Raw genomic sequence first — 13,257 nt, 5'->3', positions numbered from 1 at the left:
GGCAACATGAAATTGTCGCACCATTTTTGGTATTGACCGCCGGCGGCTCAATCAGTTTGTCACCCGGGCGATATATAGAGTGATTAACTGCTCCACGGATTGGATTGTACTTTGTCAATACAAAACTTGACACTGCAAACTGCAAACAACAGCAGCAGCAGCAACAGCAGCACCACCAGCAACATGCAACATGCAATATCTACGTGATGCAATGCACAAGTGCAATCATATATGTGCTAAAAATCTAGACAATATTTGATGCATAATTGCCTTGGGTTTTTGTTCGCCAATCAATTCAATCAGCAAATACAATCACGACAACAGCACTACCAGCAGCAGCAACAGCAACAGCAGCAGCAGCAGAAAACCCAGCAGCAACATCAGCAATCTGGTTGCTGCCTGTTTGAGTGACGACAATCGCACTTCATGTCTAATTAGACTTGTTTATGCCCATTTGGAATAAAAAAAACAAAAAAAAGAATAAAGTGCAGAGCAGAGAACAAACTGCATCGCATGCTTATATTTTTATGGCTATCTTCACGGTTATTTTCATTTAAATCGCAATTCAAGCTCGGCGCACAAAACTCAGCGACCACAATGACATTTTAAATGACAATTTTGCGCCTTGTGCACCGTGCATGGCAGGCCAATGAAAAATTAACGTAATAATGCAAATTGTTTTATCAATAAATTCTAGACACACACACACATCTACACCAGCGGCGTAATTATGATGATTGCTAAAATGAATTTATGTGTCAATAAATTTAAAGCAAATTAGCAAATGACGTTTTAAGTAGACGACGACGACGCGTTTTGCCCGCGATTTATGGACTTGTGTTGCCTCTTTCATTTTTTTTTTGTTTGTTTTTTTTTCTGTTTATTTCGACATTCGGTTCGAGTTTGATGGATGATCGCCCGGCTATAAAGTGTTTGCCTTTAAAAGGCTTTCCAGCCTGGCTGATTGGCGATTTTCCGGGGGCTCAAAAAAAAGCGGGTGGAGCAAAAGCGTTTAGTTCAAAATGGCGGGGCAATTAATCAGCTCTTTGTTGGCATTTTGTTTGGCCTTTTGTGCCTTCGTTTTTTCGGTGTTTTTCGGCTCTGAAGTGAAGTGTTCGATTGAATGCGCCGTTTTTCATGCCCATGGAGGGGGTTCAAAACATATTCGATTGGATCGACTGCGAAATACCATCAATTTTTGATTTTCATGATAATACTCATAAAACCTGTTCGCGAGCATTTTTATTTTTCCAATAAACTAATATTGTATATAGTACTCTCAGTTACAATGACAATATCTATGTTATATTCTGGGTAAATACATTCGACACTCATTGGAAAAACATATATATATATATATATATATATATATATATATATTCATTGATAGAGATATCTACAAATTTCTTAATTTTTTATTTTCGCTAGGTACTTATATTTTGAATACCGTGAACCTCTTAATTGTATTTCCTATTGAGTAATTAAAAATGATTTAAAATGTAGACTGTTTGTCAAATTTAATATTCGTTTGGTACTTATTCGTTATTAAGAACAATTATTACTTCAATGTCAATATAAAATTAAGAGATTTGATTACATAAATGTGTTATTTGGTTAGCTATATTTAGTATTTTCAAAGGACTCATTCATGTATTCACTGGTCCAATTAAGTGATATCTACCTTTTCTCCTTACTCATATTTAGTATTTACTATGTATGTATGTACTAATTCTTGTGTTCAACAATTCAGTAAACTTTTTGTACAAAATATTGATATTCAGTGCTCACTGTCGTGGTGCAAAATTAAGTCATATCCCGACTTTCCGCTCATCGATGCAGTCCCATCGGGCACTGATACTGATTCATCCTTGAACCGCCTCCCCATCGCATTAGTCACACCTTCGTTTCTTTGGGCCCGAGTCGCCATTGGTGGTCGGATAGTCTGGTGGTTTTGGTTTTGGCTTTGGCTTTGGCTTTGGTTTTGGCTCTGACTCTGACTCTGGCTTTTGGCGAGAGGCGTGCGAATCCGGCGCAGATACAAGATACGAGATACTCGTACTATGAGATACACATTGTGGGCTGTCTCGCTTTGTTTGCTCTCTTTGTCTCCTTGCCTCGCTCGTTCGTTGTAGCAACAACCAAAAGTTTTTTTTTTCTTTTTTTTTTCTTTTTTTTTTCTTTTTTTTTTTCTTTTTTTTTTTGTTGTTTTTTTTTTTCATTCCAAATTACACGAACAAAATGGCGACGGGTGCTGCTTGTGGGGTCTCCACACGCAGCAGCAACAACAGAAACAGCAGCAGCAACAGCAGCAGCAACAACAGCACACAGCAACAGACACAGCAGCAACTTGTCCAGGTTTTACTAGGCCTGTTTGTCGCTTAATCGAAGTCGAGCCGACGAGTTATGGTAATTAAAAAGGTGTTCCTTTCTGCAACAACGGATCGAAACGGATCGAAATGGATTGGGCAATTTATACAGAGGTATATTGCAGCTTGCTTGGGGGGTCTTTCTCCCTCTCTCTCTCACACTCACACTCACTCTCTCTCTCTCTCTCTCTCTCTCTCTATCCCTGTCAGCCTTTTTTCCGCCGCCGACAAATTCATATTTTATGACAACAACTTTGTATTGGCAAGAAGGGCTCCCTCGCAGAACGAAGTTCTTTGCTTCCATTCTATACCTTCCATAGTATATATGCATGTATCACATACATATATCTACTCCTCGATTTTCTCGTGCCTTTTGGTGGGTGGTCGTTTGGCTGGCTGTTTTGCACAAATGTTGCAAATGTTGCCGCCGTCGTCGCCAATGTTACTGGCGTGTAAAGTGAACGGCGACGACGACGCCAGCAAATCGTCAGCAATGTCGCCGTATATTTTGGGGTCCCTCACCTAGGCGAATTTACGGTAACTGCACTGTGAGAAAAGCTTGATGTTTTGGGAGAGAAACATTGTAAATTTAAAGGCTATATCATAATTCAATGGGAGGTACAAAACTTAACAAAATGTGTATTTCATGCATTTCATCAAAATGATCGTTAAAAATAAAAAAAATAATCTTATTCTCACATAATTCTTCTTTGATATAGATCATAATCTAAATAAACATATATTTTAGAATTTTTATATATATGACTATATACTTGGGTGTTTTGTGTTTTTCTAATTTTTTAATTTGGTATTTTCAGGGAATATTGCTCTGTAAGAACAATTGTTTATTTTCCATGTGAAGAATGCCTATATTCAGGTGTTTGTGTGCCTATATTTTTCTCAGTGTGCCTGCGCTGTGTGAAGCTTTCTGTCGTTCAGAGTTTAGTGAATTCTTTGCGCCGTTCCTTGGTCTCTCGTTTTTGTTTTCCCCCGGTTGGTCGAAACGAACTAACCATGGCCGCCTGACAATACTCCACTAATCCCCCCATTTGCATCTATTTTTATTTTCCCCGCCCGCAGACGATCCTGAACTCGATGCACAAGTACCAGCCGCGTTTCCACCTGGTGCGAGCCAATGACATCCTGAAGCTGCCGTACTCCACGTTTCGCACGTACGTCTTCAAGGAGACCGAGTTCATCGCCGTCACTGCATATCAAAATGAGAAGGTGAGTGCCGAATGCCGAGTGCTAAGTGCTGAATGACCAGTCATTGTCATTGCCTATTAATTGATATTTATTCCCCGCAGATAACTCAATTGAAAATCGATAACAATCCCTTCGCGAAGGGCTTTCGTGATACTGGTGCTGGCAAGCGGGAAAAGAAGTGAGTATCACTAGTGAATATGGGCTCAAAGTACATATTTTCGATTGGATAATGCACTTTTTTTGAGTGAGGTCAAACGTAAATTTATTTTTATTAAATACAGAAAGTCACAACTTTGTTAACAAATAGTTATAGGAAGAATTCAGAAAGAATACACAGTAAATTAATTTGTCTATTAATACAATGTATAAAGAAATTGTAAAAAAAAGAAAAGTTATTTATGTATTTCATTTTATTTTATTTCAATTACAGATATAAAATATTGCAATTTGAGTAAAAGTTTAAAATTTGGTTTAAAAAAAAACATTAAAAAGCTTTAAATCTTGTCTTCCATAACGAAGACTAGCTGATAAATTCGAATAATAGAATAATTCCTACCAAAGTTTATAAAAATATATATAAAAACAATGATTTTAAGTTCAAATACATAGCATTTTAGGAGCTCAAAGTATATTTTAAAACGCTTACAAAGCGGTTGCCTTTCACTGAAATCTGTGTCCTCTTCTAATCCTTCTATTGCACCGGAAAAATCATTATCAAAAGCAAACTAATCAGGACACGGCTAATGGGAAAAAGGGGGAAAACTCGGTTGGCCTTTTGTGGCTGTTCAGACAATCAAAACTTTGCAGCTCCCTAGTCGAGAACTCATTTGTCTCCCTGGTCTGGTCTATCTACAATTTACCATCTTCCATCTGCATCGACATCGACATCTCCATCTCAATCAGGCCAGCCATCCATCTATGTATCTTCTTCCCCCATTTTTTTTCACTGCTTTGTGGCTTGATTAGCAGGCTAAAGCTACAGATACAGATGCAGATACAAAAACAGAAATAGATACAGATACAGATACAGATAGAGATAGAGAGAGGGGCATTAATTTTTGTCAAATCTATGCGGAACTAATTAGCCCTACAGCTTGTCAAATTGCAAGTCATACAAAGGGGAGGAAGGACTTTGTGGGCGTGGCAGAGCCAACCAACGATGATGATGCTCTTGGCCATTTGGCTTCTGTTTTTCGATTTTTCGATTTTTCGTTGGTAATACTGCTGATGACTGGCACCTCTGATGGCTGCTAGAACATGTAATCCATATTGATGGATTGATTGCAATTTCCTGTTGTGGGGGGCTGGGGATGAAAAACCGAAACGCAGGAAAAGCTTTGAGTTTTAGCACACAGATTTTGCAATTTCTGTTTGCCACCCGTTGGGGGGTTTTTCATTGGGAGCTCATTCGGCGGTGGGTCCTGAGATCCCCATTTTCGAGTGGTTCCGGTTTCCTGTGGGTGGTGGTGACTTAGCATAATGATGAATGACATTTAATAGCCAAAGCGGACTGTCGAAATGTCCATGACTAAACGTTACAAATCAATTTTCAGCCCCAGCCACCCTGGGAGAACCACCACCACTCACATTTGACTTGACACAAACAATTTACTCAAGTCGAGTTTGGCTTTTTGTGTTAGAGCCGAGAACTGATTACTTCTGGCTTGATTGGCATTAGCGTGTCTGTCCAATGCCTAAGCTCTACTTTCCACCGCCAAAGTTTGAGGCCGAACCGGAAAAAAAAATCAGAATTTGCCTGGTCATTGATGTGACAGCCAGTTGTCAAGCAGTCAGTTAGTCAGTTAGTCAGTTGGTCGACCACTTTGCTCCACTCTACCCAAATGTTAATTAAATGCTGGGAACTGAGGCAGCCCGAAAAAGGGGTCAAAAAACAAAACCACTAAACCGCTTACAATTCCGCAGAGCAAAAGGCGCAAAGAAGTTAAAGAAGTCCTGGGAGAGCTGCCAAAAATCCTTGGCAATTAGTGACGACTTAGTCAACTCTTTTTTTTCTTCTTTTTGTGAGCTACCCCTTCTAGCAACTGCCACGCCCCTGCCATGGCAACAACAACAAAAAAGGGAAATATATCCTGGGTGCTGCTGTTAAATGATGATGATGATGATGGCATTCCAATGTTCAGTCCTTCACAGCAAGAGATGCTAATTGGTGGCAATCTAGTGCGCAACTTCCGCCGGAATGATATTCAACTGCATGGAAAAAAAAACCCTTTTGCGGGACTTCTTTAACCCCCTTGCGAGAACCCCCTTTTTAAAAACCCCTGCCACTGCCCGCGGCGCAACGAGAACCGGAAATCCAAAGTGAAAACGTTTTAACAGCAGCAATTGAAATTCGCTTTTCTCGGCGCCTTTTGTTGTTCCTGTTGCTCTGGGATTTTTTCGCAAAATCTCTCACCCCATTCAAACAATTTTTTTTTTTTTTTTTTTTTTCGAAATTTTTGCTTACCCGAGGCGTTAGTTGACAATAGGTCTTGGTCTCTGGATATTTATATATATAGATATATATTTATATATCTATCTAAAAGAGGGGGTTTTTGTGGGCGTGCGTGGGCTGTTAAAGCCGCAAATTTAGACGTAATTCAAAAATTACAGGGCACATAAAACAGCGCAATTTCTTTGGACCTTCTGAAAAGCAGCACACCCATGGCAAAATAGCAACTCCCTTTCTTTTCGGGGGCGTTTACTTCGCCGCCACAGACAACAACAACAATGGGAGACAAAAGGGCAATAGATAAACGTCTTTGGGTTTTGGGCCCAATTTGATGGGCCCACTGCATGAGATAATACAGGGGCGGATATACTGGAAATTTACCCCTAAATGGGGCGCAAAAATGCTTTGAATATTACTAAAGACTAAAGATTAATTTGTTTTATAACATTGCCGTTAATTTTTTTTCATTTTGATATTATAATATCTATATGAAATCTTTGTGATACCATATAATTAACAGTTGGGATAGTTATCTTGTTTTGTTTTGGGCATTTAAGGGCCCCAAAAATGAGGCCTCAAATGAAAATTTTTTTTGCCGTTCCTGACGAACCCCCTGTGGAAAGTTGGCCGTCTTGGCCTTTGTAGTTAAGTGGGTGGGTCAGATACGTTGCCTGGATTAACACAAATTGATTTGCTATTAAATTAGGCTCTCGCACACACCGCACACACACACAGGTAGGTGGAAAAACAGTTAAGTGTAAAAGAAGACGCCCTTGGCGCAATGCCAGCAATGCAAAAGTGGGTGGTGGCTTGGGTGGTTTGGGTGGTTTCCACTGGGTGTGGTTGCTGTGATAACGATACACACACCCGCACACACACACACACCATTCGCATGTGTGTTGGCTGGCTTAAATTGCCCAATTTGTGAGGCAGCTCGGCTTTGATGTGTGAACAACAGCGGTGCGGAAAAATAAGGAAAATTGAAATGTGGAAATGTGGGGGGAGTGGTGGAAGATTGGCCAGAACAGACACTAAATTACACTAACGTGTTTTGAATTATTTTTCAATTTCATTTTCAGCCGCAGACACACGGACAGACGTACGGACAGACGTACGGACAGACGTACGTACAGACTTGCGGACAAACTACAGACTACGGACGTATAAAACGGACGGACGGAGAGAGCTTCGGCCTGTTTCCGCCTCGCATTGTTACATTTCAATTAAGGTGCAGTGGGGGAATGTGGGCGGTGGTTTTTGTGGGTGGGCGGGGTGCCAATGTGGGGCACACGTCACCCAACTGACTGAAGGTAGCCCATTTTCGGGGCTCGAACGTTGTGTATGTGTGTGTGTGTGAAACAGGGAGCAGGGTATAGGAAAAGGGAAAAGGGATCAAACCGCCGCCAGCGCTGGTTTATCATTTAGCAGATATTTCAGTTACCAACAATATTATCAAAGCTTGGTCCTCTGATCCTAAACGAAAATTCCGCTGGAAAATCAACCGATAAATGCGGCTAAAAGGTTTTACAATTTATGACAAGAATGGGGAGCTAAACTAGTGGCGACATATATATTCATTAACACTTTAATATTAATATATATTAACATCGAATCGTGCCAATTATCCTTAACGAATCTATATGGGGTATCCTTTTCCACCTGACCATTGGATGTTCTAATTTGTGGCCCCCGTCTCTCGTACAACTGTTGTTACAGGCAGGCGTTGATGTCGAACCGAGGGTCCGATTCGGACAAGCTAAACCCCACGCATGTTAGCAGCTCGCGGGCACCGCTCCACCTGGGCCACGCCGGTCGTCCGCCCCACCTGCACCCCCATGCCGGATTGCTGGACAACCAGCAGGACGACGACGACAAGCTCCTGGACGTTGTGGGTCCGCCGCAGAGTCCGCTCCTGCCGCTCAGCCACTCGCTGCAGCAGATGCACGCACACCAGCACTCCGGTGAGTAACTAACCATTTAATATACTTAATTGATATTTGGTGATGGGTGCGATGAAAGAACAATATGGAAAACTAGTTCATTCACAGATTTTTAGGGCCCATCACAAAAGAAGTAAGGAAAAGATAAAAAGATGCTTTTTAAAAACAAAAATAAAATTTATAAGTTCAAAAAAATCTCTTAAATGTTTTTTGTACGTTAACAAACTTAGATAATTTCCGAGAATAATATCAATAAAATTGTTAAGATAAAGAAGATAGATAAGATAAGATAGATACAGTTTGAGATTGCCATCATATTAGGGAACAATATTTTAAAGTAGTAAAAGAAATAGTCAAAATTTTTAAACGAATTTATTTAATGAGTATATGTAAATATTATGAATAAAGTATTAGTTTTTAAGGAACTTCATTATCATGTTGCTCAGAACTTCAAGCCCTAGTCGATAGTGGAAAACATTACATTAATTCAAAATTAAATAAAAAATCAGGGTTTGCCCATAATAATACGTAGTTGCAATGGTAAAAATCGTATTATTTGATACATAATCAATGCACAAAATAAGAAACAGTGAGAAAATAGGTTATTTGTAGATACCCAAAACAAACTCAAACTCGTTGAAAAGATTTCAAATAAGTCAGGTTTTCTTTTCTGTGATTGAATGCAGCCCATCACTGCTCTCTACCAAACACTTGCCGACTTCTATTTATTGCCTAAGCCCTTCTAATGACCCCTTAACCTTGTTTCTTCCCCCGAACAGCCTTGGCCGCCTGGTTCAATCACCTGGCCGGAGCGGGAGCCGGCGCCTCGGAGCACGCCGCAGCGGCGGCCGCCAATGCCAGTGCGGAGGATGCACTGCGTCGCCGCCTGCAGGCGGATGCGGACGCGGAGCGCGATGGCAGCGACTCGAGCTGCTCGGAGAGCGTCGGCGGCAGCACCGGCGGTGCCTTTAGGCCCACCTCGACGGGCAGTCCCAAGGAGGCGGTGGTGGGCGCGGCTGCCGCAGCGGCTGCCCTCAATGCCGGCGGCGGTGGCGGCGGCAGCTACCCATCGCCGAATATATCGGTGGGTCCGCCGATCCACCCGTCGCCGCACCTGTTGCCTTACCTCTATCCCCACGGCCTCTATCCGCCGCCGCACCTGGGCCTGCTCCACAATCCCGCAGCGGCAGCGGCCATGAGTCCGGCCGGCCTGAATCCCGGCCTGCTCTTCAATGCCCAGCTCGCGCTGGCCGCCCAGCATCCGGCCCTGTTTGGCCACGCCTACGCGGCGGCGGGACACACGCCGGTCTCGCCACTGCAGGGCTTGAAGAGCCACCGCTTCTCGCCGTACAGCTTGCCGGGCAGTTTGGGCTCCGCCTTCGATGCAGTCACACCCGGCTCGAATGCCAATCGCTCGGGTGACCCGCCCGGAATTCCAGCCGTGGAGAATGGCCCCCGGAGCTTGAGCTCCAGTCCGCGACCTCGGCCCGCCTCCCACTCGCCGCCCACGCGGCCCATCTCCATGTCACCCACCACACCACCTTCGCTGATGAAGCGTGGCGGCGGCGGTGGCGGTGGGGTGTCCCAATCCCAGCACTCCCCTTCGGAACTCAAGAGCATGGAGAAGATGGTCAATGGGCTGGAGGTGCAGCACAACGGCAGTGCGGCGGCGGCGGCAGCAGCACTTCAACTGGCCGAGGAGGCTGCCCAGCACCACCATCACACCACGCAGGAGCACCACTCAGTGCATGCGCATTCGCATTCGCATTCGCACTCGCACCACCAGCAGCAGCAGCAGTCGCACCACCAGCAGCAGCAGTCACACCACCACCACCAGACGCACCTCCATTCGCAATCGCAATCGCATCACGGAGCGAGTGCGGATCAGTGACAATTACTGGACGGCCGCTCCGATTGCGAGGATGCCGGCCTGGAACTGGAGCTCGAGCTGGAGCTGGAGGAGGATGTCGAGGAGCAGGAGGATGGGGACGAGCACAACGAGGACGAGGACCGCAGTTCGGTGATCGACCTCGATCTAGACGTCGACGTCTGACCGCGAACGGACGTACGTAGCAGGCTCTAGCCCCCGAAATACATGGCCACCAACACCACCACCACCAGCACCCCCAGCACCACCAGAACCACCGTTCTTGTGGTTTAGTGTGCCGCCGAGTCGAGTCGAGTCGAGTCGAGTCGAGTGTGTTGTACATATAGCGATCAGCGATCAGCGATGTGACCCTAGCATGTAGACATTTGTAGCATATAGCATTACAGACAGACAAACAGACAGACAGACAGAGGGCCCCCTTTTCCAGTCAATCTGTCCGCTTCAAATCGCCAGCCATAAGTACTTTTTTTTTTCTGTCTCGTTTCTAAGCAAAGCCTAGCCCCTAGAAATAGCTGGCGATTCGCAGGCAGAATGATTGACGGGGGAGCCCTGCGAAAGAAGCAAAAAAAAAAAAAACAAAAAAAAAAAGGGGACAAGTGGCAAGAATGGACGAAACTTTTAGCGCCTTGAAGGGCCAACTCAACCCTTCAAGATCGAATAAACAAAGGCAAAAACTAAAAACAAAAAACAAAAAACAAAAAAAAAAAAACAGAAGTAAGGGGCAAAAAGAGATTCCCTCATACAAATTTATAAAGGCATATATAAAATATGTATCAAGCATATATGTATATTGATTGGATTGGAAATAGCAACATCAAAGATGGCGCCTCTTTATATACATCTAGAACACATATATATATATATAAAAATATATATATAGTATATATAGAAGCTGATATATATACAGATTGTAACCTTAGTAAAACAAACAAAACAAAAATTGAAAGGAAAAACCCACAAAAAAATACCACAAAAAAAAAAAAACAAAATAAATGCAATTTTTTTTCTTAGTCTTAGGTGGATGAATTTTTTTTTTTAGTAAACGTAATAAAACCTATATACATAGAAATATATATACATGAATAATTTATGTAGCTCTTAAGTACCAAGATACCGTAAACACTCAACAAACACACAGACACATGCAGCACCACCCCCACAATCACACACTCACACACACACACACACCAGTGACGAGTTTTCTTCGTAGACGATGGAAAATGCTTATCGAAACAAAAACTATATAACTATGAGAGCTTGAGTTTTCCTAATTTAACTATAATATTTTTTTTGTCCATATTTTTTTTTATTTTACTTTTAAGTTCTAAAAACCAAAGAAGAAAGTAATCAATTTTTTTTCGTATTTTATTTAAATTTTCGGAACCTCCCTGAGATGCTAATTTAGGGCACAAGTTCTGTGTGTGTTTATATCGTAAATATATATGCATATATACTATAAATGTATGAATAAAAAATATAATTTTTTTTATTAGTAAAGAACACTTTTTTTGTGTAAGAAAAATTGAAAAAAGATAAAGAAAAGAGTTGAATTCAACGCATGTTCCTCGCATAATTTAAGAGAGAGCGACAAAGACGCAGCTAACATACACCCACACACCACCCTCTCTCACACACACACACTCGCACACCAAGAAACATAGACACCCACAATACAATTACACAAATAACGAGAAAAACTAAGTAAAAAAAAATTCACAAAAAAAAAAAAAAATAATAAATTTCTGTAGCGATTTGTTTTCCTTGTAACCCAATAATAATGCAAAATCACACCATCATCATCATTATCATCAACATCATCATTATCATCATCATCATCATCACCTGGCATCATCATTATTGATGGAAGAAAATTGATTTTTTTTCTGTTGGTTAGCTGTTTTTTGAAAATGAATTATACGCAAAAGCAATATTAATTATAGTTAATTAAATTTAAAACAAACGCAAACAACCCGAAACAAGAACAAAAACAGCAACATCAACAGCAACAGCAACAAGAACAAATTATGTACGAAAGGATATATATTTAAATATATATATGTATATGAATAAAATTAATGAAGAAGCAACAACACCTCATGTCACTGCAATTATATATAAAATTAATTAAACAACAACAAAACAAAGGAAATTAAATAAAAATTATTACTAAAAAAAACCAATGAGCAAACACTGCATTTTCAAACAAATATTATTGGTACAAACTGAAACAACAGCATGCAATCAAAATCGGTCCGTGTTTCATTAGTTTTGCCCATTTATTTGTTTGGATCTTTTTTTTTCGTTTATTTTGGCTTATTGTTTGTTGTCTGGTGGCTGGATTTTTCCCCGAACACATCCTTTCCTCGAAATGAACAGCGCCAGCGGGAATAATAAATAAAATGAATAAATAAATAGCAGCGTCTGGCAAACAGTGCGTGTCATAATTAGCTGACCCAAACTGCCCGCCAATTGTCTGCTGATGGGCAGTCGGCCAGGGTTGCCAGGCGATGCCAAAGCTGGGGGTTTTACTGGCCAGGATTTGCACACTCTACTGTCCCCAATGGAATTTGCTCCTGCAAATCGCATTGATCGTGAAAACGCTGGCACTAAAGTATGACGCCAAAATCGTTGCAATCGTTGATGATTGAGATAAATCTAGGACGGAATTTTAGCCCCCAAATTAGTCAAAAAAGAAATGCATATGGTTTTTCCATGGTCTTTCCAAACTTTAAATTACTTGATGAAAATGTTAACCAAGTGTAAAAATGGTACCTGCCTCAATAAAAGTTTGTTATGTCACCTCTTTTAAAAACGTAAAAATGTAGGATCGTTTAGATTTCAATAAACGATATCAGACATTATTAAATCAATGCTATTAATGAAATTAACAAAAGTACTAATTTTCCATGCAACCTTTTTGTTATTATTCTGTATTATGAACATCGTGAAATGCTTGAACATAAAATTAATTTAAAAGTCAATTCAAGACAGAAATATTTTGAAGCATAATTATTTGTTTGTTTTATTATTCTGTATTCCTTATTGATATTTCGGAAACTGTCGCTTATCTACACCCCCAAATTTGAAAAGTTTTTGTCTTTTTTCCCTGTTCCTAATGGACTGACGATGATGGACTTAAGCACTTGGGCCAACTCGACGGCCGGATATCGAAGGTGTAACATTTAATTTAATAAAAACTTTGCCTGTGGCTGCAGTCGCAGTCGCAGTCTGGCAGGCAGTTTTGGATTAGCCAAGCGGCGATTATCGACGGCGTGGCTAAGCCAAGCGTTAAGCACCTGGGCTAATAGAATTTGGCACGAATGTGCTTCCAACTCGACGAGATAACGTCGGATTACGGCGTATTTGTATTTTCGGATCCGTAATTGAATGCCCGCATGCGGGAAAAGT

The 13,257-nt window shown here is 41.4% G+C and overlaps 1 protein-coding gene across 1 annotated transcript in view; it reads left to right on the top strand.

Moving 5' to 3' along the window:
• Positions 1 to 12,016, top strand: part of LOC128260643 (optomotor-blind protein) — a 67,086-nt gene extending 55,070 nt beyond the window's left edge. The window contains 4 exon segments of the mRNA XM_052993791.1: positions 3,447 to 3,593; positions 3,674 to 3,750; positions 7,738 to 7,982; positions 8,741 to 12,016. Coding sequence (XP_052849751.1) covers positions 3,447 to 3,593; positions 3,674 to 3,750; positions 7,738 to 7,982; positions 8,741 to 10,014 — 1,743 coding nt within the window. The 3' untranslated portion in view covers positions 10,015 to 12,016.
• Positions 12,017 to 13,257: the final 1,241 nt, after the last annotated feature.

The sequence above is a fragment of the Drosophila gunungcola genome, assembly GCF_025200985.1.
Source record: "Drosophila gunungcola strain Sukarami chromosome X unlocalized genomic scaffold, Dgunungcola_SK_2 000034F, whole genome shotgun sequence".
Taxonomy (NCBI): Eukaryota; Metazoa; Arthropoda; class Insecta; order Diptera; family Drosophilidae; genus Drosophila; species Drosophila gunungcola.
The sequence above is the reverse complement of the archived record's forward strand: the minus strand, read 5'-3'. Positions and strand labels throughout refer to the sequence as shown.